The 26,267-nt window shown below is 52.0% G+C and overlaps 1 protein-coding gene across 9 annotated transcripts in view; it reads right to left on the bottom strand.

The window, feature by feature from the left end:
* SHISA5 (shisa family member 5) overlaps positions 1-10,057 on the bottom strand; it is a 36,321-nt gene extending 26,264 nt beyond the window's left edge. For 8 of the 9 annotated variants that reach the window (XR_013957696.1, XR_013957697.1, XR_013957698.1 and 5 more), the window contains exons 1-3: positions 9,979-10,057; positions 7,434-7,602; positions 6,986-7,060 (exon numbers count right to left, since the gene is read on the bottom strand). Coding sequence is in view for 5 of the 9 variants with exons in the window: in XM_080625885.1 (XP_080482011.1) it covers positions 6,986-7,060; positions 7,434-7,602; positions 9,979-10,042 (308 nt within the window). In the remaining 4 variants the exon portion in view is untranslated. Of the gene's footprint in view, positions 1-6,645; positions 7,363-7,433; positions 7,603-9,978 lie in introns of those variants that run through there. The other variant, XM_080625882.1, reaches the window with a different exon arrangement.
* Positions 10,058-26,267: the final 16,210 nt, after the last annotated feature.

The following is a 26,267-nucleotide window of genomic DNA, read 5'->3' as shown; positions in this document are numbered from 1 at the left end:
CCATGACCTATTCCAGCCCCAGGTAAACTAGAGGCCATCTTCCCCAAATGAGATCTCCACACGATCCAGAAGTGTTTAAGAAACAAGGGACCAGTGATTCTTGTGGTGGGCAACAGGCTTAAGAGTCAAACTGAAAAGCATGTTTTCAAAATTATGAGATCTTGAAAGCTGCATCAGACTGGCAGGTTTGAGTAACTGCTGTTATTTCATGAGCTACGCAATGCAGTGAAGCATGGACTGGAACTGTAATACCCATCTTTCAGACCAATGTTAACTCAAGTTAGCATTTGAGAGTGTCCCTCCTAGGGTCTTGCCTACATTATGCTACTTAACATGACAAAAATAGCTTCATCTCATGTTTCCCAACACATCAGTGCAGTACCAGCTCAAGTCATCACTAACTGTAAGCTGCTAAACTGCTCTAGCATGGGCACAGATTAACTGTCACTGAAAACCACTAAAGTTTACCACATTTCCAGCTTTTTCTGGATACCCCCCCAAAAGAAGGAAAGTTTGCAGCAGGAGCCCATCAGCTCAATTCCTGGGACATCTCTGCTTATCTGCAGTCCAAACAACCCTGAGCTACATCCTCCAAAGTCCACAGCTGAGCACTGCCCAGCAATCCTTTAGCAATCATCAGCCAAGCCAGCTCTGGCGTGAGAACCAATACTGAAGTGACAACAGTAACGCCATGATAAGCCAAAAAGCCCTGCAACTGCAAAAGTGTTATAGAAAAAGAGAATGCAAGGCTCTTCTGAGAAAAAGTTTGCTGAATATGCACTGAAAGGGTCCTTTTTCTGTTTGGTTAAATAAGAAGCTAATGTGGGTTACTGTAAGCCAAAAATAATCCACTTTAATTTCATATACAAAGACCTACTGGAAGTAAAGCTAATTACTACTTTTTAAAGCCAGTAACTTCTAAAGTTTCCAAAGTAACAAATAACAGATTTAGCACAAGTTCTTAAACAGTCTATATGAGAAAGTGGCAGGGAGGGAACTTCCTGGATTTTGTGGTTTTACTCAACCATCTGATACCCAGATCCAACAGGTTATTATGGAGGATGTATACAAGCATCATGTTGGTCTATAAGCAGTTTACTCATCCTAAATATGTCCATTTACATAAATCCCTTTGTAATGCATACCAAAAATATAACTTTCCAGGGAAGTTTTGCAGGAAATCTGCTACTGTACACTCTGCAGACAGTCAAGAATAATTGCTATAGGTAACTGGCACATTAAAAATGTGCATGTAACAAGGGGAGAAGTCAGAGCTGCACTCAGAGCAACTGAAGTATTTTGTCAACACTGCAAGAACTAACACTGCAGCTTCATGCAGGTCACAAGACAACTCCAGACAAGTCCAATTGCACCCTGAGTCTAAGAACTGTCCTTAAACACACTATAAGGCATTTGCTTCTACAGATAATTAATAAAAAATGCTCCTTTAGTGGCAGAAAGAAAATGTAGGCTATTACAAACATAGATATTTGAGGCAAACAAACTGAGTCAGTTCCCCTCCTATCATCAGGACCTCAGTTCAATGATACAGGATGTTGCCCTCCACCCTAACTAAAATTTGGAACTAACGTGAAGCCAGTGGGAGGGATTTTTTTTTCTGAAATGGTTAACTGAATTAATAGAACAAGTTTAACTGGAAACAAAAGAAAAGTACCTCAGAAAGTTTCCCCACATAAACAGCAAATGTGATACTAAGAATTTGCTACTGCCAATGCCATACTAATCTCAGGAAGAGATTAAGAGCAGAGTTAAGCAACTAATTAGAAACTAACATAATTTAAAGCTTTTAACTCTTTAAGCCAAATTTTTAAAACCAGGATTTTTCCCGGGAAATTCCAACCCAACATATGACATGTCAAACACAGTGAAACTGCAATCAAAGGAAGTTTAGACAAGGTTACACCCACCAGCATTGCCTGCCAGATAACCCAGCTCTTACAGGAAACCCACCTTTTTCTTTACTCGCGTTACTTGTATGTCATTACATACATAAAAGTTAGAAACACTGTCTTCAGGTAGAACCAAAGTTTAAATTAGATAAATTAATTCTTCTATACAACTATGAACTGACATGCTCCTTCTCTCTCTCTCGGGGAGAGGTATTACTCATCCAGCACAATGAAGATCATCAAGGAAAATTTAACACTACACAAATAAGAACAGACTTCTGCAGTAGAGGTCACATCCGGCTGACCACTACTTCTCCTTTTAAATGGGAGTAAGACCTTCACTTAAAAAAAAAGGGGTGAAAAAAAGGGGTGAAAAAAAGGTGCACAGAAGTGGCTTTGATGACTGGTTCCTTCCACAACTTAAAAAAAGGTTTTAAGTTTACCTCCTAGTGGACTTGAGACCCAGAGACCATCTAGAAACAGAGGAGCATCACATTAAAAATGAGCAGCATAAAATGTTTTTATTAAAAACAGTCTTTGTCAAAAGATCAATCTTTGCAGAATTGCTATTGTCCTGAAATAAAACTCATTTGTTCATTTCACAGAAGACCCTATAACTGCAGTTTTAAAAGGGTAGGCAATTTAAGGACATTGTCTTCTCATAACATATCCACAAGACAATCTATCACAAATACCTCTGGCAACTACACCTCAGGCCGTGGCTATTTTACAGAAGCATACGGAGTTAGCTTTGGAACCCACCTGCTCAAACTTTCACAGATTCTATTAAACAACCACCATGGTCTTTTAACCATATTCTCAAGGAAGGATTCTCTGTTTCTTGGGCTACAGGAGCCTTCTCTGAGGGTTACCCTACCTGCAGCTGCTTTGACAACTTCTCTCCAGAGTCAACCCGTATGGCAACTCACAGCCGCTTTGTCACCTTTAAGTAGCTTCTTCACTGAGAATACACGGAAGATAAAACCAAATGCAAGTTACAAATTGTGCAAGCTTGTAACTACTTCTCAGACTAGTAAAAATCTCAGAACAATTGTTCTAAGTAACTTCAAATCCGAATCTCAACTATTTCCAGACAGGAAGTTTACATTCCTTAGAGATGCAAGGTTAGATTAGCCTGTGTCTGAATGCAAGCCTCACAGAACAGGTTCTGTATGCAGTTTAACTCAGTTATTAAAGAAAATATTAAGGACCAGCACTGGGAAACAAATCCTCCACTCGTTAAATAAAGGCTGCTACATTGGAAGTTCTTTTCCAATGAACAAACTTTGTGATTTATTTTCTTACCACTGGCAGCCTATTACAGATGCTGGACCATCCAAATACACTGGAAAGTGCAAACTGAAGTCCCTGATAGTGATGGGGAGGAGGAAAAATGGGGTACAGTTCAATACCACAGTATTTTTTACCTAGTCTATAGAAAAGACGTATGCTTGAAAACTTCTAAACTGAGGATCAGCAAATCAGGATAATCACAGCTTCCACTGTTAAAAAATCACTGGTTTTGACAACTCATGCATGTAGCATACCATTGCAGATGCTGCATTTCAATCAAAGGCAAGCAGAATGACACGGAGATGAAGTCACAAGACAGCACATTGATCAGCCCATGACAAAACCTGAATCAGCAGAGGATATTTAGTCTCTACCAGCAGAGGGTTCCCAGGAAGACTGTCATTCCACCTCCCTCTTCTCACCACCTAAGGATGAACAGCCTGTTCTCAAGCATTACTGTAAGTGCTACACAATGTGCTTCAACTTCAAGGCAGAAATTAATTCAGAAACAGAGTACAATTAACTGTGTACAATGTCAATTTGAAGTTTTCTTTCCATTTAGGACTGACAGCAGCTGCCCCAACTACAGAACTTTCTTCTGTAACTTTGTACAGATGCTCTCAAATCACTCCACCTCCTTAAACACTCAAGTGATTCACAATTAGTTGAATTGTGTATTAGTTGATATAAGTCATCTAATTTCCTTTTCCAGTAAGGGTCATTGTTGGAAAATTGGCACGGCAAGGCTAAATAACCATGTTACCAATGAAAACTGCGATATAACTGCTGTTCCAGTGAACCAGTGCTCTGCTTTTTGCATAGTTTCTTAAAGCAATAACACCACATACTGCAGAAGGCAAGGGGAAAACCAACTGTAATAACATTACTACTCACAATCCATCTTGGAAACTAGAGCAAAGCAGGAGCAATTTCAGTAATCCAACTAGAAGGTGAAACATCTTCCAGTGGTAAATCCTTGCTACAGTGCATCCATTAGCAGCAGAAATCATAGAAATTACATATGGTCCTTTTAAATGCAAAGAAAAATGGAAGCAAATTTAACAAGTTTAGTGGTATGAAAAATATTTCTATGCTCTGACCTAAAAGCTACAAATGATCTTGAAGGATTGATCAACAAGGGGAAATATCTGAATCTGAGCTCACATTGACTTTTATACTTTTCCTAAAATGTTCACATTTGCTTCCAAATGCAGTGTTCTGGGAAGCTAAATGCTTTCAAGCACTTGAATGTACATCACGAAGATATTTCCAAAGGACTGGAATTTATTATCTTTAAAATGTCCAAAAGATTATAGGCTATAAACTGCTTGCACTGTGAACTACACTTAATAGGGTTGCCCACAGTGCCTTGCACCCCTGCCCCAACAGCACCGAAACCTCAATATCCAGTACTGAAAGATATTAACATTAGAGAATAGTAATAACAAGAATCTTATTAAAAGCTGGTGCTTTGCTTACACTTCTGCAGAAAATCTCAGAATAAACACAGCAAAAAAAAAAGCCAAAGCACAGGCAAACTAAAAACTCCTCAGCTAGACAAGGAAGAACATACATACCATCACTACCCCTTCCCTAACACTGTCCATCAACTTAGAGCTTAATTATGGCAGGTTTTCCAAGCAGAGAGAAGAAAGACCCCAGCTCACTCGGCCCAGTGGCAAGTCCATGCAGAGTTTGTGAGAAGCCCTCAGAGAGATGAAATTCTCTTAAACCACCATGATTTCTGAGAAATGTGCCAGAGTGGTAACTTGATCTTGGCATCAGCCTGATGCAAGAATGAGGAAATAAATGCTCTCTGAATCCGGAAACCATCACTTCCTCCTTCTGAAATACAGTGTCAAAGGCAAGAAAGAACAAGGCACTAAACAGTTGCCTTTTGCTGCCTCTCCTCCTGTTGTTAGCTGTTTCAAAACTATGGCCATCTTGCTGGAGATAGATAGGAAGAAACACCTCAACTGACATCAGCCTTCCTCTCCACACAGTCAAGAAACACAGGCATCAAGACACAATGTAAAACTTGTCTTTTAAAATAAAATTAGCACAGAATGAGAGGATGGAGCATGCCTTGCAGACAGAAACTAGGGACAACTCTTCCAGAAAGAATACAGCTTACTGTTTAGGGAAAAAAAAAAAGACAACACAAAAACCCAACAACCAACCAACAATCAAAACCAAAAACCCCATCACACAATACAAAAGCCTGGGCAAAGTCTGTAATGGCACAGCAATCTTCCCACTGACTGCAGTCATATAAAGTCCTACTCATTTCAATTCAATGTTGAAACACTGAAACCTGAAGCCTACAGTCATTAGCCACTTTTGGGCAGTTCTGGGATGTGGGTTTCCTCTGGAGTCACATCTGAGAGGCTTTTCAATAATGAAATTTCTGTCAATATTTACCATGTTTCTATGAACACTGCTTAACCAAAAACTAAGTTTGGTGTGAAGTCTAGGCCTTTGCACAGCATTAATTCTTCAAAGCTGCCATGAACTGAAAGGAAAAAAAGAAAGTCACATGTTTTCTCAAGGTAAGACAGCCATGATTGTCTTTTTAGACATTCCACAGCTGAAAGCAAAGATAATTAAAGCAACTTAGCTGCTACTTCCTAAATGTTTTCTCTCATTTACAAAGGCACCTCTGCATTTGTGCAAAGACTGTGAGCCTTGCTTACAATTACTTTAGCAATTTCTTAGCTTTTTGAGGGTTGGCTTGTTATTTAAAAGACTATTTATATTCTTTATTTTTCTGTGCTTCTTAATAACTATGCTTATCAGCACAGAAGAAAGAAATTACATTCTTTACATTAAACCTTTATTACTCCAGCAGATTCAACATCTCTGCAGCCCCCATGAAAGGAAATGGAAGGGTTTTTTGGCATATCTTTCTAAGAAAAATGCATCAAGAGTGAACGCTGGTTGCAAGATGAGGCTCACCCCTGCTGCACTTAAACCGTGCATTTGAAAACGTCCAAGGCAGTTACATCAGACCAGCAGAGAAACGGCATCCCTCTTCATCCAAATTGCTTGTCACATCAACCCTTTCTTTGTGGAAGGGTATTGGGTCACAGAAGACCAAGGATCCCAGACTTTGCTTCCCCACTTCCCATCGATGCCTCGGCGTCTACCAGGGCAGCTACCATTAAATGCCTCTAGCGAGGCTTCCTTCCTGCCGTGCGTAAAATGCATAAAGATGTATCTATAGGTTATACAGCGCGGCGGGTCCCACTCAGCTACATGAGAGGAGAAGCACGGCCCCGGCTATCCACCGCACCACGCCATTCCCGGGAGATCGCTGAAGGATCCCGAGTGCGCGCACGCGGGCCACACCGATGAAGGGCAAGCTTCTACCCTGGCTAACCAGGCTTGCGCCGCGGCACAGCAAGCACCCGCCGCCCCTCACCACCGCACCGGGCCCGCTTACCCCATGCTTGCTCCCGCCGCCCTTCACCGCCGCGCCGGGACTGCTTACCCCACGTTTGCCCCTGCCGCTCCCCCTGCGCCCACCGCCCCGCCCAGAAGCTGAACCCGCCCCTTAAAGGGGCCGAGACACTTCAGACAAAAACAGCTTCTCTCACCGAGCCACGACGGATTGGGCCTGCCAGTATCTCAGAGCACAGACCACGCGTGCTGAGGCTTCGGCAGAGAGCGAGACCACACCAGTGAGCCCTTCTGTTTTCAAGTTCTGTCAGCATGCACCACCACCACAATGAAGAACTTGCAAATAAATATCATGTTAAAAGCAGAGACTTTGCATGGCTTACCTGGGGCCAGAATAAATGTCATCATCAGAGTCCGAAAAAACCTGCATGTAATTTACATTGCTCAGGTCAGACGTCCTGTAGTAAGAGAACCCATCTCAACAATGGATTTGCAACCGGCTAAATTCCAAAGTTCCTAGGTACGTGGCTAAGTTACAAATGCTCATGAAAGACAACCTACACTTAAAACAGATTTTGTCATTAAAAAAAAAAAAATATTGGGTAAAAATCATTTGTAAATGCTCAAGAAAACACACACCCATTCAGGCATTAATTCGACCACCTCATTGCTCCCATTTTACAGGTAACTTGCACGCATTAACGCAGACCCCAGTAGAGCCAAATACAGAGCTGAAAGGCCCCTCGATAAGCTTTTAAATATTAAACTGTGTATTTTTATCATTTGACACTAGAATTATAACCCGCTGCATACATTGAGTTTGCCTCGTACCTTCCATCAAGCAGATTACACTGAAGCTGTTGTTGTTCATCAAGTTTTAAGAATGCATTAGAGCAACAGTATTGGAGCATGCAGTGTCCACAGCAGAAGTAAGGACAGGATTTTGCAGGTTGTGCCTTGCCGTGATGATCAATATATGCCTGACAATCCTCACCCAAAACTGAAAAAAAAATAAAATTCAAGAGTTAGCAACTGAAGAAATAATCATATAAAGTGTCTCTCTCATACTGACCACCTCACCTGGGTTAACATTTAAATAGGTTTCAAGTAGTTTAGTTAGCTCTTGGGAACAAATTACTTCCTTTAAAGCAAAGCAAGAGCAAATACTTCTTGCCCACAAAGTATCTTGTCTTTGTCAAGCAGCTCTTCCCAACTGTTCACGCATACCTAAAAGAATAAACTGCATGCAAATACACTTACAAGATGCTTTGTCTGCTGTTACCTTCCTCACTACATCCACTAGTAGCTACCAAGCTATTGTAAAGATTCAGAGAGCAAAAGACTAGCCAAAACTACCAATACCGTAGTACTTCTACTAATGTGTTGATGCGTGCTTGTGCCTGGTTCGTCAATTTTTTTCTCCCTGCAGACACAATGTCAGCTGACAACCCTCTGTCTCCTGTATCACCAATAAGGAAATGATAGCTAACCTGATTCAATGGAAAAAAAAAAAAAAAAGTAAAATCTGTGAGTTAAGCACGGTTTAATTATTGAAGTAAGGTCAAATACAATAAAAATAAGAAATAGAGAGAAAGGCAAAAAACAAACAAAAAACTCCAGGTGATGCACAGCACAACATCTTATCACCCACTGACTGATGCCTGGCACATACCCGAGTAGTGGTTGGATATAAGGAAGAAACTCTTTACTGTGAGGGTGGTGAGGCACTGGAATGGGTTGCCCAGGCAGGCTGTGAATGCCCCATCCAAGGCGGTGTTCAAGGCCAGGTTGGATGAGGCCTTGGGTGCCATGGTTTAGTGTGAGGTGTCCCTGCCCATGGCAGGGGGGTTGGAACTGGATGATCTTAAGGTCCTTTCCAACCCTAACTATTCTGTGATTCTGTGATGGGACTCTTCTGGCCAGCACACACCCCCCCCCCGCCCGTATCTATATTGAGCCTGACATTCTATGGCATGGAATACCCCTTCAGCTAGTTCGAGTCATCTCTCCTGGCTGGGCTTCCTATGCCCCTCCTCACTGGCAGAGCATGAGAGACTGAAAAGCCCTTGACCAGAGTAGGCGCTACTTATCAACAATTAATCCTTGGTGTGTTATCAACGTTATTCTCAGACTAAAGCCAAAACAGAGCACAGCTACTAGAAAGAAAAGTTCACTACAGCAGGTGAAACCAGGACACCCCAGCTGCATTTCTGCTAGCTTAATGATCTGAACCACCTCAGGAGAGGTCCAGTGCACACCCAACCCACCACAGTGCAAGGACTTAAGGCTGAGGAAGGCAGAAATGACCACCTGTTTTGGCATACCTGCTACTGAGGGGTTCATCCTCCCTGCAAAACAGCAGCCTGATGACTTCACAAAATCAGTGAACGACCTTAACAACCTCATCGAGTTCCACCTCAAGAACAGAGCTGCTGAACTATTCCTACTGAAAGTCCCTAACCATTGCAATAAGAAAACTTCTCACTTCCCACCCCATTTATTAAAGGCCAGGTGCACACAATATCAAGGGCACTTCTCCTTTTTTAGGACCTCATCTGGTTCATCCTATGATCACATCTGCTTTTTCTCCTACATGACAAAGTTGAGGAAGATCACAAGCTCCATCCTTTAAGCACAATAACAAGATACTGACAGATAAGGCTGCTGAAATAAAAAAAAAAAATACCCACAAAAAACCCAACACAAACAAAAAACCAAATAACCAAAACCCCCCAAAAAATTACCAGTGTTAGCATCGGGTAACTGAGTTCATGCATAGCTATCAGATGAGTTTATATAAGCAGCGCTGTCGATGCAATACCATCACTTCACACTCAGTATTTATTTGAACCTTGCTCTGAAAGGTTACAATGTATTGTGGCAGGGGTGGTAAGGTGAACGTTTTTAAAGGGATGCATCAGCAGTAACTGGCAGCCCCTCTGTGGTGCATTATTTCTCTCCCAGTAGTCTTACCCTCGGTTCACCAGCAAACAGTATTCATAAGGTGGATGCACACAGTCATTGCTGGGACACCAACTACCGCTGTCTAACACAAACCACTTTCAGCATAACCTTTCCCTCAGCAAACCCAATTCCCACCAAAACCGCTGTTAAGGTATGGTTCTCCTGCAGATGCTGAGGCCCCGTGGCAAGCCAAGACCAAGTGCCCACAGAACAGCTCCCGCACTGCTTTGGCGGCTGAGCTGAGGCGTCTCTGTTCCAGAGCAGGGGCTCCTCCAAGCCGGGATCTCCCTCACGAGAAAGCCAGCGGGAACCCCCAAAACGGCCTCAAAAAGAGACGCCGAAGCCCACCAACCCCCCTCCATGGCCCAAACCCGCCGAGCCTCCCTCATCTCAGTCACCACCCCGCGCTCACCGACCGCCAGCGGCAGGTAAAAGAGGAGGGAACCGAACCCGAAGGCAAGCCGCCCCGTCGCCATGGCCGCCGCCGCTTCTCCTCGAGCGGGACCCGCGATCCGCCGGGGCTCCGCAAGCCCCAGGCGCCGCCGCGCGGGACCGGGAGGAGTCGCGGTCAGAGCAAGGGGCGGCGCGATGAGCACGCGGAGAGCGGGAAAGCGCTCAGGGAGCCGGGGCGGAGCGGGACCGGCACCAGGACGCGGCGCTGTGCTGAGCCCCAGCGTGAGGCTACGTTGAGGCTGATACTGATGCGCGGTTTGACTCCACAACTCGTTAAAGTTGTAAAGTAGGTATGCTTTTATTCAGCGCTGAGGTGCATGGGGATAGCTCCTCCAAAGTATGCACGCCTCAGTGTCGTTTCCCGCTACATTTATCCTCCAAAGTTACACGCCTATACATATTCATGACCTATCCCCGCTTCGTATTATAATGAGCTAAAGGGTCCTTTGCGCATGCGCGGTGCCTCCCCCCCGCGGTCATGGCCGAGGGTCTCAGGATGAAGTAGGTGAGTCTTCCTCTTGTGAGTAGGGGTCTTCAAGATGAAGTAAACGAGTCTTCCTCTTCTTAAACGTCTCACCTTTGGCACAGTTGGACACCCCAGTAGTCACACAATTAGCTGAAACCAACCATATCTGTAATTCTTCTGTTAACTAGCAAAGATTAAGAACAGGGTGACCTTCCTGCAAAACCTATTGCAGGATGGGCAGGCAAGGAGTATCCCAAGCTAGCAGATGTTTGGGAGGCTCTGTCTCTGAACTAACTGATAATTAGAAGGATGGTGTGAAATGTTATACTTTAGAAGGCTAGTGTGAAACAATTAACTCATGTTTAGTGGGGCCCCTAAATTCCACAGACTTATAACATAGTTTTCTTTCTACAACTTAAGTTAAGCTAAAAAGTACTTTATATTTTCCAGGCACTAGCGTTTCTTGTATCAAGCCCCCTGTATCAATACTACCCTGGCCTGCACTTGACGTCTCCCACGTCCTCGCCCGGTTCCCCACGGTCATGGCAGCTGTGCTACTGAACGCCCTGCAGACTGCTTATACACTAGGCAGAAGGCCTTGCTTGTTCCCCACTTCTGGGTCCTGTTCACTGCAGTTTATATTTGAGCATCTTAAGGAAAGCTGCTGCCGCCGTTTGTTTTTCTTAGGATGCAAGGCTGTAATGCAACATTTCTGTTGGAGGCCCCTGTGGTGTTGGGGGCGAGAGAGAAGGGAATATGACCTCAGTGAAAAAGAGATGGTTGGGAAGACAGACGCAGATTATTGCTTGAGGTGAGTGTTTTAACATCTCTCGCTCAGTTCCTGCAGCCCTGAGGAGAAGGACTTGGGGTGCTGGCTAAAAACTCAACACGACCCAGCAGTGTGCGCTTGCAGCCCAGAAACCAACCGTGTCCTGGGCCGCATCCAAAGGAGAGCGGCCAGCGGGTGGAGGGAGGGGATTCTTCCCCTCTACTCCGCTCTTGTAAAATCCCCCCTGCAGTCCTGCGTCCAGCTCTGGAGCCCTCTGTACAGGAGAGACATGGACCTGTTGCAGAGAGTCCAGAGGAGGGCCACAGAAACCATCAGAGGGATGGAACACCTCTTCTCTGAGGAAAGGCTGAGAGGGTTGGGGTTCTTGAGCCTGGAGAAGACAAGACTCCGGGGAGCCCTTTTTCAGTTCTTAAAAGGCGCCCGTAAGAAAGATGGGGAGAGACTTTTTCAGCGAGGCCTGTTGCGATAGCATGAGGGGTAATGCTTTTAAGCTAAAAAAGGGAAGATTGAGGCTGGATGTGAGGAAGAAATCCTTTACCATGAGGATGATAAAACCCTGGCACAGGCTGCCCAGAGAGATGGTAGATGCCCCGTCCCTGGAGACATTCAGGGCCAAGCTGGATGTGGTTCTAGGCAACCTGATCTAGTTGAAGATGTCCCTGCTCATTGCAGGGGGTTGGACTAAATGACCTTTGAAGGCCCATACAACCCAAACTATTCCATCATTCCTTTTCTTCTACTCTGGTTGTGCTCCAGACACGGTCTGGTGTTTGTCCTGGTGTCGCAGGTGAAGGGAAGTCATCAAGGGAAGTCATCAAGGGAAGTCATCCCTCGTGGGTTAATTAAAAGGGCTTTCTTCCTGATGAAGCGATGACCAAATGGTAAGGAATCGACGACTGAAGGAAAATCATAGCGTAAGCAAATGGTGATAAAGTAATAGTGGAATGGTAATGAGAGACACAGGAATCATTTAGGTTGGAGAAGGCCGTAAAGGTCATCGAGTCCCGCCGTTAAGCAAACGCTGCCAAGTTCACCAGGAAACCACGTCCCTAAGCTGGCCCTTGACTCTGCACTTGCAGGTGGAGCAGCCGCCCCGGGGACCTGGGTGCCGAGGGCTCGGGTCCCTGCCCGTGCGCTTCACCGCCAGCCCTGTGATGCAGTGTCCGTGTCACAGTGGGTGGTGTGTGGCCGAGGGGGCCCCTGCCAGCACTTGAGGCGTGCACAGGCCAGGGGTGCTGATGTCACAGTGGCCACTGTGACCGGTGGCGGGGGCAAGCCTATAAAAAGGGAACGCTGGGCACAGTGCATCGCTGCGACCTGGTGAGGTGTGCGGGGAGTAGAGGGCAGGGACAGGGCTCTCGGGGGGGCTGCCGAGGGAGGAGGGGGCTCCACACCTTAGGGCTCTGGGCCTGAGCTGCAAGCTCACCCGCGTCTCTCTTCTCCCTCAGAGGTAGCAGAGGAGCATTTGGAGAAGAAGCCCAGTGCTGCTGGGACAGGGACTCTCCAAACGCCCACCTTTGACGTCTGACTTGTCCGCAAGGAGGTGTAGGACACCCAACTCGATGGAGTACGGTGAGAGCAAAGACCCCCTCCTACAGCCTGGCAGAGGGACTCCTGAGGCTGTCGGCGCGGGGCTGGGAGTGTTGGCAGGGGAAGGCAGGAGCTCCAAAGCCACCCTGGGGGAGGGCCCCTCCTCTGCTTGGCAAGCGGGACCAGGGCTGGGCAGTGCGCAGCCTCCGGGACTCCCATGCCTGCAGTGCCCTTTCCTCTCCAAGGCTTCCAGCCCTGCCCAGCAGCCAGCTAGGCAGGGACAGAGCAGCCCTTGGGGGCAATCCCTCAGGGACGCATCCCTGGCCCCACAGAGGTGCTCATTCTCAGTGGCCTTTGCTCTCTCCCCTCCAGCATGCATACTGTGTCGCCGCAAAGAGGCAGACCCAGACATGTGCGGGCCAAAAGTGAATTATCTATGGATCAATGCCCATCTCTTTTGCCTGGTGAGTCCCTCTGGGGGTGGTTTCATCTTTGCAACACACCTGCCCTGCCACATGCCCCTCATCTGCTCCTTGTCTCTACTCTTCTGCAGCTTTTTGCCAGTGACCTTTGTCCACGAGGGACCGAACGGGAAGAAGAGGTAGAATTTCGTCCTGTGGAGATTCTACATACAGCCCGGGTGGCAGCCCAGATGGTGAGGATCTGAGATGATCAGGGCGATTCGTGCCAGGAGAGGTTTGCGAGAGCTTAGCCCAGATGCCAAGAGCAGAATCCCAGCCTTTCCACCCAGCTCTGGGACAGAAGTCTTGCTCCCAGCAGCTCCACAGAGGCTCCAGCACAGGAGCCTGCTCTGCCAGGTGGATCTGTGGCCTGTGATCCAGCTGGGGCCACATCCTGCGCCCTGCCCTGAGGTGTGGGTCTGGCTGTGGAGACCCTGAGGCTGCCGCTGATGGGGGCTGCTGCTCTGCTCTTTCCAGGTCTGCTTTGTGTGTGGCGAGAGGGGGGCCACCATCGCCTGCCAGGAGATGGGCTGCGACCGCAGGTTCCATCTCCCCTGTGCCGTGGAGGGTGGATGCGTCACCCGTTACCTCATGCCGTTCAGGTACCTCCTCTCCCCTTCTCCCCACCACCAGGGAAGGACCCAGCGCTTCTCATCTCACCCATCCCTTCCCTCTTCCCCTAGTTCCTTCTGCTGGGAGCACCGCCCACAGCAGCAAGAGCTGGCGGCTCCAGAGGACACCAACTGCCTCATCTGCATGGACCCTGTTGAAAGCAGAACGACCTATGGGACCATGGTGTGCCCAGCATGCAAACGTGCCTGGTTCCACAGGGCCTGCATTCAGGTAGGAGCCATTCCCTCGCTCCGGGCGCAGCAGGCTCTCAGCAGCACCAGAGCCTCACTCACGCTCTTTCTGTTTCTCCTGCAGGGACAGGCTATGCATGCTGGCGGTTTCTGCTTGCACTGCCCTCTGTGTCAAAATACGAAACTGTTTCTAACAGAAATGCTCTTCATGGGCATCCGAATCCCCATGAGGTTGGTGTCCTCCTGGCCAGCACTGTGCCACGCCTGGACCTGCCCCTGCTGTTGTGGCCCTCTGCTGACCCCCAAGTCTAGGCTTTAGCTCCATGGAGGAGTTGGAAACAGGGTGTGGGGGGAAGAGCGGGGAGGCCCTGCATATGCCTTATGCTGTGGCAACAGGGGCTCATCAATTTTCCCGTCTCCATCAGACAAGCGTCATGGGAAGACAACAATGGTTACGCAGAACTGTACCAGAGGCACAGCCGCTGCGATGCCAGGGAGTGCCTTTGTCCAGGAGGAAGGGAGGAAGTAGAGCCAGACGGGTAAGTTGCCAAAGATGCACCCTGGCGCTTGGCACGGGATCTCTGTCTCAGCAAGGGCTTGAAGCAGAAGGGCTGAGAACAAGAGCTCTGCTGGACAATCCCGTGCTGTGAGCACTTTATCCTTAGAGACACAAACCCATTTCTTTCCCCAGGCCCTGGCAGCTGCTCCTGTGCTGCTCCTGTGCTGCTGTGGGCACTCACAGATGCTGCTCCAACCTGGTGGACACATATGAGGCCACATGGGAGTGTGACAGCTGTGCTGGCCTGGGCACCTGTAAGTGTCAAAGCACCCGGGTTCTCCTGGGCTGGGGCCAGGGCCCAGGCAAGGCCTGGCAGTGGGTGCCTGGTGTGGACTTGGCAGAGCCTGTCTGCTCCAGGAGGGCTGGGGCACCGCTCTGGCCTACCCTGCCCCAGGCCTGGGGACCAAGCCCTCAACCTTCCTGCTTCCCCTTGCAGCCTCCAGCGCCAGCTCAGAGCTTGCTGGTCCCAGCACTGCCGGCCCAGCAGCATCGGGGCAGTCTCCTGGATCTCTCGAACTGGAGCTCAGCAGCCGCAGCCCCAGCAGCCAGGCAGCATCGGAGCAGGCTCTTGGACATGCAGCACAGGAGACCAGCAGCCCCAGCACTGCCAGACAGGCAGCATCGGAGCAGGCTCTTGGACATGCAGCACAGGAGACCAGCAGCCCCAGCACTGCCAGACAGGCAGCATCGGAGCAGGCTCTTGGACATGCAGCACAGGAGACCAGCAGCCCCAGCACTGCCAGACAGGCCGCATCGGAGCAGGCTCTTGGACATGCAGCACAGGAGACCAGCAGCCCCAGCACTGCCAGACAGGCAGCATCGGAGCAGGCTCTTGGACATGCAGCACAGGAGATCAGCAGCCCCAGCAGCAGCAGACAGGGGCCATCAGGACCATGCCACAGTTGCCCAGTGTGTGAGGGCAGCAGCCGCTCCAACCCCTTCGGGCTTGACCGACGGCGACACCAAACCCAGCGCACCCGTCAGACCCAGACACCCTACACATGGTGTAGAAGACTGCAGGGGAGAAGCCGACCGGCAGCAACAAGCACTGCGAGCAACACCCGCAGCCAGGCGGTGCCCAGGCTGTCCCAATGCTCCACATCACATGAGACCCGCAGCCGCAGCACCACCAGGCAGCAGCCATCGGCGGCATCCCGTGGATCTGCACCGCTGCAAAGAAGCAGGAGCAACGGACCCAGTGGACCCATGCGGGTGCAAGACCGCTCCCGCTTGCAGCGTCGGGCCCAAGCTCCCTATGCACGGCCCAGGAGACGCTCCCAGGGAAGCCGCACACCAGCAGCTCGAGCTGGGAGGAGCCCCCGCAGACAGGCTGCGCCCAGGCCGTCCCAGTGCTCACCAGCACGTGCGAGCCGCAGCACCACGAGACAGCGGCCATCAGCATCATCCCGTGGCTCCAGAGCACGACAAAGAGGCAGCGCCTCAAGATCCACTGGGCCCGTGCGGCTGCGAGGCCCCTCCCGCTTGCAACGCCGGGACCAAACTCCCAACACGCGGCGCAACAGACGCCGTGACAGCAGACACACGCCAGCACCACGCGCAAAGAGGAGCACACGCAGACAGGCTGTGTCGGGGCTATCCCATCACTCCCCAGCACGTGCTAGCAGCTGCTCCAGCGCTGACTGTCAGGAGTCATCAGGGAGCAGCAGCTCCAGCACGGACAGCCAGGAGGCTTTATAGCCATGCCACAGTTCCCTGGCACCAGGCACTGGCACTGCAACAATCGGGCCATGCCACGGCTCCCCAGCGTGCTCCCAGTTGAACTGTCACACCCAAACTGCCTACACGCGGCCCAGAAGACAGCAGGACAGAAGCCAACCGCCAGCACCACGTGGTGAAAGGAGCACCCACTGCCAGGCAGTGAGGGGCTGTCCCAGTGCTCACCAATACCTAAGACCAGCAGCCCTAGAACCAGCAGGCAGCGGCCATCGGCAGCATCCTCTGACTCCGCAGCACCGGAAAGCGGCAGCAGCTCCATCCCCGCTAGGCACATGTGGGGCGAGACAACTCCCACTTGCAACGCCGGGCCCAAACTCCCAAGGCACAGCCTGGACACCTCAGTGGGACCAACCGTGTTTCATCTCTGAGCGACCACTGTGATCCCAACCTACCGGCACAATAAAGGTGGCCCTTCATCTCTAGACTGGAAGATTCCATGCTCCTTGGTTGGCTTCCTCCTCCTCCTCCTCTGCCTTTCTCAAGGGGCAGCATCAGGGACTGGGCCCAGAGCATTGTCCTTTCCCTAGAGGTCAGCAGCACCTCCTGCAGGCCAACCTCCTGCACCCACCCAGCCGGCCTGGCCCTCACGGCTCACCCCCCAAAATCATGCACCCCGGTGCCAGTGACTTCTGACACGCTTCAGCTCTGTCTCCCTCTGGATAAGGCTATAAGCAATACCCTATCCTCATCGCCTAGGTTAGTGAGCGTGGTGGCAGAGGGGCAAAGCTGGTGTTCTTTTAAGAGTGCAGTTCAGTGTCACGTCTGTGCAAAGTACTAACTACGGTAAAAGCTGCTGTTCTTCTTGTGTAAATGTAACTGTCACAACACCAAATCTCTTCACTAAACAGGCCTGTGGAGTTTCCTAATCCCAAAGAACTCTCCCTGCTGTTATGTCCAGCTTTCAGCTAGAAGAGAATGGGGTTTTGCCTCTCTCCCTCCCTGCCTCCTGCCATCCCTCCCTCTCCCATGCCCCCCCAAAATGCTTTGCTATGAATCCTTGTTTGTAGACCAGCCTAACCATACAGCTCTGGCTAGACTTTCTGAACAGGCTGCTGAGACGCTGGGATGAGGAACAGGAATAAACATTGCACAGTATGTTCCCTAATGCTTCTAAGTTTCCTGAACCCGAAGGCAAGCCGCCCCGTCGCCATGGCCGCCGCCGCTTCTCCTCGAGCGGGACCCGCGATCCGCCGGGGCTCCGCAAGCCCCAGGCGCCGCCGCGCGGGACCGGGAGGAGTCGCGGTCAGAGCAAGGGGCGGCGCGATGAGCACGCGGAGAGCGGGAAAGCGCTCAGGGAGCCGGGGCGGAGCGGGACCGGCACCAGGACGCGGCGCTGTGCTGAGCCCCAGCGTGAGGCTACGTTGAGGCTGATACTGATGCGCGGTTTGACTCCACAACTCGTTAAAGTTGTAAAGTAGGTATGCTTTTATTCAGCGCTGAGGTGCATGGGGATAGCTCCTCCAAAGTATGCACGCCTCAGTGTCGTTTCCCGCTACATTTATCCTCCAAAGTTACACGCCTATACATATTCATGACCTATCCCCGCTTCGTATTATAATGAGCTAAAGGGTCCTTTGCGCATGCGCGGTGCCTCCCCCCCGCGGTCATGGCCGAGGGTCTCAGGATGAAGTAGGTGAGTCTTCCTCTTGTGAGTAGGGGTCTTCAAGATGAAGTAAACGAGTCTTCCTCTTCTTAAACGTCTCACCTTTGGCACAGTTGGACACCCCAGTAGTCACACAATTAGCTGAAACCAACCATATCTGTAATTCTTCTGTTAACTAGCAAAGATTAAGAACAGGGTGACCTTCCTGCAAAACCTATTGCAGGATGGGCAGGCAAGGAGTATCCCAAGCTAGCAGATGTTTGGGAGGCTCTGTCTCTGAACTAACTGATAATTAGAAGGATGGTGTGAAATGTTATACTTTAGAAGGCTAGTGTGAAACAATTAACTCATGTTTAGTGGGGCCCCTAAATTCCACAGACTTATAACATAGTTTTCTTTCTACAACTTAAGTTAAGCTAAAAAGTACTTTATATTTTCCAGGCACTAGCGTTTCTTGTATCAAGCCCCCTGTATCAATACTACCCTGGCCTGCACTTGACGTCTCCCACGTCCTCGCCCGGTTCCCCACGGTCATGGCAGCTGTGCTACTGAACGCCCTGCAGACTGCTTATACACTAGGCAGAAGGCCTTGCTTGTTCCCCACTTCTGGGTCCTGTTCACTGCAGTTTATATTTGAGCATCTTAAGGAAAGCTGCTGCCGCCGTTTGTTTTTCTTAGGATGCAAGGCTGTAATGCAACATTTCTGTTGGAGGCCCCTGTGGTGTTGGGGGCGAGAGAGAAGGGAATATGACCTCAGTGAAAAAGAGATGGTTGGGAAGACAGACGCAGATTATTGCTTGAGGTGAGTGTTTTAACATCTCTCGCTCAGTTCCTGCAGCCCTGAGGAGAAGGACTTGGGGTGCTGGCTAAAAACTCAACACGACCCAGCAGTGTGCGCTTGCAGCCCAGAAACCAACCGTGTCCTGGGCCGCATCCAAAGGAGAGCGGCCAGCGGGTGGAGGGAGGGGATTCTTCCCCTCTACTCCGCTCTTGTAAAATCCCCCCTGCAGTCCTGCGTCCAGCTCTGGAGCCCTCTGTACAGGAGAGACATGGACCTGTTGCAGAGAGTCCAGAGGAGGGCCACAGAAACCATCAGAGGGATGGAACACCTCTTCTCTGAGGAAAGGCTGAGAGGGTTGGGGTTCTTGAGCCTGGAGAAGACAAGACTCCGGGGAGCCCTTTTTCAGTTCTTAAAAGGCGCCCGTAAGAAAGATGGGGAGAGACTTTTTCAGCGAGGCCTGTTGCGATAGCATGAGGGGTAATGCTTTTAAGCTAAAAAAGGGAAGATTGAGGCTGGATGTGAGGAAGAAATCCTTTACCATGGGGATGATAAAACCCTGGCACAGGCTGCCCAGAGAGATGGTAGATGCCCCGTCCCTGGAGACATTCAGGGCCAAGCTGGATGTGGTTCTAGGCAACCTGATCTAGTTGAAGATGTCCCTGCTCATTGCAGGGGGTTGGACTAAATGACCTTTGAAGGCCCATACAACCCAAACTATTCCATCATTCCTTTTCTTCTACTCTGGTTGTGCTCCAGACACGGTCTGGTGTTTGTCCTGGTGTCGCAGGTGAATTATTCAGGGAAGTCATCCCTCGTGGGTTAATTAAAAGGGCTTTCTTCCTGATGAAGCGATGACCAAATGGTAAGGAATCGACGACTGAAGGAAAATCATAGCGTAAGCAAATGGTGATAAAGTAATAGTGGAATGGTAATGAGAGACACAGGAATCATTTAGGTTGGAGAAGGCCGTAAAGGTCATCGAGTCCCGCCGTTAAGCAAACGCTGCCAAGTTCACCAGGAAACCACGTCCCTAAGCTGGCCCTTGACTCTGCACTTGCAGGTGGAGCAGCCGCCCCGGGGACCTGGGTGCCGAGGGCTCGGGTCCCTGCCCGTGCGCTTCACCGCCAGCCCTGTGATGCAGTGTCCGTGTCACAGTGGGTGGTGTGTGGCCGAGGGGGCCCCTGCCAGCACTTGAGGCGTGCACAGGCCAGGGGTGCTGATGTCACAGTGGCCACTGTGACCGGTGGCGGGGGCAAGCCTATAAAAAGGGAACGCTGGGCACAGTGCATCGCTGCGACCTGGTGAGGTGTGCGGGGAGTAGAGGGCAGGGACAGGGCTCTCGGGGGGGCTGCCGAGGGAGGAGGGGGCTCCACACCTTAGGGCTCTGGGCCTGAGCTGCAAGCTCACCCGCGTCTCTCTTCTCCCTCAGAGGTAGCAGAGGAGCATTTGGAGAAGAAGCCCAGTGCTGCTGGGACAGGGACTCTCCAAACGCCCACCTTTGACGTCTGACTTGTCCGCAAGGAGGTGTAGGACACCCAACTCGATGGAGTACGGTGAGAGCAAAGACCCCCTCCTACAGCCTGGCAGAGGGACTCCTGAGGCTGTCGGCGCGGGGCTGGGAGTGTTGGCAGGGGAAGGCAGGAGCTCCAAAGCCACCCTGGGGGAGGGCCCCTCCTCTGCTTGGCAAGCGGGACCAGGGCTGGGCAGTGCGCAGCCTCCGGGACTCCCATGCCTGCAGTGCCCTTTCCTCTCCAAGGCTTCCAGCCCTGCCCAGCAGCCAGCTAGGCAGGGACAGAGCAGCCCTTGGGGGCAATCCCTCAGGGACGCATCCCTGGCCCCACAGAGGTGCTCATTCTCAGTGGCCTTTGCTCTCTCCCCTCCAGCATGCATACTGTGTCGCCGCAAAGAGGCAGACCCAGACATGTGCGGGCCAAAAGTGAATTATCTATGGATCAATGCCCATCTCTTTTGCCTGGTGAGTCCCTCTGGGGGTGGTTTCATCTTTGCAACACACCTGCCCTGCCACATGCCCCTCATCTGCTCCTTGTCTCTACTCTTCTGCAGCTTTTTGCCAGTGACCTTTGTCCACGAGGGACCGAACGGGAAGAAGAGGTAGAATTTCGTCCTGTGGAGATTCTACATACAGCCCGGGTGGCAGCCCAGATGGTGAGGATCTGAGATGATCAGGGCGATTCGTGCCAGGAGAGGTTTGCGAGAGCTTAGCCCAGATGCCAAGAGCAGAATCCCAGCCTTTCCACCCAGCTCTGGGACAGAAGTCTTGCTCCCAGCAGCTCCACAGAGGCTCCAGCACAGGAGCCTGCTCTGCCAGGTGGATCTGTGGCCTGTGATCCAGCTGGGGCCACATCCTGCGCCCTGCCCTGAGGTGTGGGTCTGGCTGTGGAGACCCTGAGGCTGCCGCTGATGGGGGCTGCTGCTCTGCTCTTTCCAGGTCTGCTTTGTGTGTGGCGAGAGGGGGGCCACCATCGCCTGCCAGGAGATGGGCTGCGACCGCAGGTTCCATCTCCCCTGTGCCGTGGAGGGTGGATGCGTCACCCGTTACCTCATGCCGTTCAGGTACCTCCTCTCCCCTTCTCCCCACCACCAGGGAAGGACCCAGCGCTTCTCATCTCACCCATCCCTTCCCTCTTCCCCTAGTTCCTTCTGCTGGGAGCACCGCCCACAGCAGCAAGAGCTGGCGGCTCCAGAGGACACCAACTGCCTCATCTGCATGGACCCTGTTGAAAGCAGAACGACCTATGGGACCATGGTGTGCCCAGCATGCAAACGTGCCTGGTTCCACAGGGCCTGCATTCAGGTAGGAGCCATTCCCTCGCTCCGGGCGCAGCAGGCTCTCAGCAGCACCAGAGCCTCACTCACGCTCTTTCTGTTTCTCCTGCAGGGACAGGCTATGCATGCTGGCGGTTTCTGCTTGCACTGCCCTCTGTGTCAAAATACGAAACTGTTTCTAACAGAAATGCTCTTCATGGGCATCCGAATCCCCATGAGGTTGGTGTCCTCCTGGCCAGCACTGTGCCACGCCTGGACCTGCCCCTGCTGTTGTGGCCCTCTGCTGACCCCCAAGTCTAGGCTTTAGCTCCATGGAGGAGTTGGAAACAGGGTGTGGGGGGAAGAGCGGGGAGGCCCTGCATATGCCTTATGCTGTGGCAACAGGGGCTCATCAATTTTCCCGTCTCCATCAGACAAGCGTCATGGGAAGACAACAATGGTTACGCAGAACTGTACCAGAGGCACAGCCGCTGCGATGCCAGGGAGTGCCTTTGTCCAGGAGGAAGGGAGGAAGTAGAGCCAGACGGGTAAGTTGCCAAAGATGCACCCTGGCGCTTGGCACGGGATCTCTGTCTCAGCAAGGGCTTGAAGCAGAAGGGCTGAGAACAAGAGCTCTGCTGGACAATCCCGTGCTGTGGGCACTTTATCCTTAGAGACACAAACCCATTTCTTTCCCCAGGCCCTGGCAGCTGCTCCTGTGCTGCTCCTGTGCTGCTGTGGGCACTCACAGATGCTGCTCCAACCTGGTGGACACATATGAGGCCACATGGGAGTGTGACAGCTGTGCTGGCCTGGGCACCTGTAAGTGTCAAAGCACCCGGGTTCTCCTGGGCTGGGGCCAGGGCCCAGGCAAGGCCTGGCAGTGGGTGCCTGGTGTGGACTTGGCAGAGCCTGTCTGCTCCAGGAGGGCTGGGGCACCGCTCTGGCCTACCCTGCCCCAGGCCTGGGGACCAAGCCCTCAACCTTCCTGCTTCCCCTTGCAGCCTCCAGCGCCAGCTCAGAGCTTGCTGGTCCCAGCACTGCCGGCCCAGCAGCATCGGGGCAGTCTCCTGGATCTCTCGAACTGGAGCTCAGCAGCCGCAGCCCCAGCAGCCAGGCAGCATCGGAGCAGGCTCTTGGACATGCAGCACAGGAGACCAGCAGCCCCAGCACTGCCAGACAGGCAGCATCGGAGCAGGCTCTTGGACATGCAGCACAGGAGACCAGCAGCCCCAGCACTGCCAGACAGGCAGCATCGGAGCAGGCTCTTGGACATGCAGCACAGGAGACCAGCAGCCCCAGCACTGCCAGACAGGCAGCATCGGAGCAGGCTCTTGGACATGCAGCACAGGAGACCAGCAGCCCCAGCACTGCCAGACAGGCCGCATCGGAGCAGGCTCTTGGACATGCAGCACAGGAGACCAGCAGCCCCAGCACTGCCAGACAGGCAGCATCGGAGCAGGCTCTTGGACATGCAGCACAGGAGATCAGCAGCCCCAGCAGCAGCAGACAGGGGCCATCAGGACCATGCCACAGTTGCCCAGTGTGTGAGGGCAGCAGCCGCTCCAACCCCTCCGGGCTTGACCAACGGCGACACCAAACCCAGCGCACCCGTCAGACCCAGACACCCTACACATGGTGTAGAAGACTGCAGGGGAGAAGCCGACCGGCAGCAACAAGCACTGCGAGCAACACCCGCAGCCAGGCGGTGCCCAGGCTGTCCCAATGCTCCACATCACATGAGACCCGCAGCCGCAGCACCACCAGGCAGCAGCCATCGGCGGCATCCCGTGGATCTGCACCGCTGCAAAGAAGCAGGAGCAACGGACCCAGTGGACCCATGCAGGTGCGAGACCGCTCCCGCTTGCAGCGTCGGGCCCAAGCTCCCTATGCACGGCCCAGGAGACGCTCCCAGGGAAGCCGCACACCAGCAGCTCGAGCTGGGAGGAGCCCCCGCAGACAGGCTGCGCCCAGGCCGTCCCAGTGCTCACCAGCACGTGCGAGCCGCAGCACCACGAGACAGCGGCCATCAGCATCATCCCGTGGCTCCAGAGCACGACAAAGAGGCAGCGCCTCAAGATCCACTGGGCCCGTGCGGCTGCGAGGCCCCTCCCGCTTGCAACGCCGGGACCAAACTCCCAACACGCGGCGCAACAGACGCCGTGACAGCAGACACACGCCAGCACCACGCGCAAAGAGGAGCACACGCAGACAGGCTGTGTCGGGGCTATCCCATCACTCCCCAGCACGTGCTAGCAGCTGCTCCAGCGCTGACTGTCAGGAGTCATCAGGGAGCAGCAGCTCCAGCACGGACAGCCAGGAGGCTTTATAGCCATGCCACAGTTCCCTGGCACCAGGCACTGGCACTGCAACAATCGGGCCATGCCACGGCTCCCCAGCGTGCTCCCAGTTGAACTGTCACACCCAAACTGCCTACACGCGGCCCAGAAGACAGCAGGACAGAAGCCAACCGCCAGCACCACGTGGTGAAAGGAGCACCCACTGCCAGGCAGTGAGGGGCTGTCCCAGTGCTCACCAATACCTAAGACCAGCAGCCCTAGAACCAGCAGGCAGCGGCCATCGGCAGCATCCTCTGACTCCGCAGCACCGGAAAGCGGCAGCAGCTCCATCCCCGCTAGGCACATGTGGGGCGAGACAACTCCCACTTGCAACGCCGGGCCCAAACTCCCAAGGCACAGCCTGGACACCTCAGTGGGACCAACCGTGTTTCATCTCTGAGCGACCACTGTGATCCCAACCTACCGGCACAATAAAGGTGGCCCTTCATCTCTAGACTGGAAGATTCCATGCTCCTTGGTTGGCTTCCTCCTCCTCCTCCTCTGCCTTTCTCAAGGGGCAGCATCAGGGACTGGGCCCAGAGCATTGTCCTTTCCCTAGAGGTCAGCAGCACCTCCTGCAGGCCAACCTCCTGCACCCACCCAGCCGGCCTGGCCCTCACGGCTCACCCCCCAAAATCATGCACCCCGGTGCCAGTGACTTCTGACACGCTTCAGCTCTGTCTCCCTCTGGATAAGGCTATAAGCAATACCCTATCCTCATCGACTAGGTTAGTGAGCGTGGTGGCAGAGGGGCAAAGCTGGTGTTCTTTTAAGAGTGCAGTTCAGTGTCACGTCTGTGCAAAGTACTAACTACGGTAAAAGCTGCTGTTCTTCTTGTGTAAATGTAACTGTCACAACACCAAATCTCTTCACTAAACAGGCCTGTGGAGTTTCCTAATCCCAAAGAACTCTCCCTGCTGTTATGTCCAGCTTTCAGCTAGAAGAGAATGGGGTTTTGCCTCTCTCCCTCCCTGCCTCCTGCCATCCCTCCCTCTCCCATGCCCCCCCAAAATGCTTTGCTATGAATCCTTGTTTGTAGACCAGCCTAACCATACAGCTCTGGCTAGACTTTCTGAACAGGCTGCTGAGACGCTGGGATGAGGAACAGGAATAAACATTGCACAGTATGTTCCCTAATGCTTCTAAGTTTCCTGAACCCGAAGGCAAGCCGCCCCGTCGCCATGGCCGCCGCCGCTTCTCCTCGAGCGGGACCCGCGATCCGCCGGGGCTCCGCAAGCCCCAGGCGCCGCCGCGCGGGACCGGGAGGAGTCGCGGTCAGAGCAAGGGGCGGCGCGATGAGCACGCGGAGAGCGGGAAAGCGCTCAGGGAGCCGGGGCGGAGCGGGACCGGCACCAGGACGCGGCGCTGTGCTGAGCCCCAGCGTGAGGCTACGTTGAGGCTGATACTGATGCGCGGTTTGACTCCACAACTCGTTAAAGTTGTAAAGTAGGTATGCTTTTATTCAGCGCTGAGGTGCATGGGGATAGCTCCTCCAAAGTATGCACGCCTCAGTGTCGTTTCCCGCTACATTTATCCTCCAAAGTTACACGCCTATACATATTCATGACCTATCCCCGCTTCGTATTATAATGAGCTAAAGGGTCCTTTGCGCATGCGCGGTGCCTCCCCCCCGCGGTCATGGCCGAGGGTCTCAGGATGAAGTAGGTGAGTCTTCCTCTTGTGAGTAGGGGTCTTCAAGATGAAGTAAACGAGTCTTCCTCTTCTTAAACGTCTCACCTTTGGCACAGTTGGACACCCCAGTAGTCACACAATTAGCTGAAACCAACCATATCTGTAATTCTTCTGTTAACTAGCAAAGATTAAGAACAGGGTGACCTTCCTGCAAAACCTATTGCAGGATGGGCAGGCAAGGAGTATCCCAAGCTAGCAGATGTTTGGGAGGCTCTGTCTCTGAACTAACTGATAATTAGAAGGATGGTGTGAAATGTTATACTTTAGAAGGCTAGTGTGAAACAATTAACTCATGTTTAGTGGGGCCCCTAAATTCCACAGACTTATAACATAGTTTTCTTTCTACAACTTAAGTTAAGCTAAAAAGTACTTTATATTTTCCAGGCACTAGCGTTTCTTGTATCAAGCCCCCTGTATCAATACTACCCTGGCCTGCACTTGACGTCTCCCACGTCCTCGCCCGGTTCCCCACGGTCATGGCAGCTGTGCTACTGAACGCCCTGCAGACTGCTTATACACTAGGCAGAAGGCCTTGCTTGTTCCCCACTTCTGGGTCCTGTTCACTGCAGTTTATATTTGAGCATCTTAAGGAAAGCTGCTGCCGCCGTTTGTTTTTCTTAGGATGCAAGGCTGTAATGCAACATTTCTGTTGGAGGCCCCTGTGGTGTTGGGGGCGAGAGAGAAGGGAATATGACCTCAGTGAAAAAGAGATGGTTGGGAA

Source organism: Psittacula echo, assembly GCF_963264785.1.
Source record: "Psittacula echo genome assembly, chromosome: 9".
In the NCBI taxonomy this organism is placed as follows: Eukaryota; Metazoa; Chordata; class Aves; order Psittaciformes; family Psittacidae; genus Psittacula; species Psittacula echo.
The sequence above is the reverse complement of the archived record's forward strand: the minus strand, read 5'-3'. Positions and strand labels throughout refer to the sequence as shown.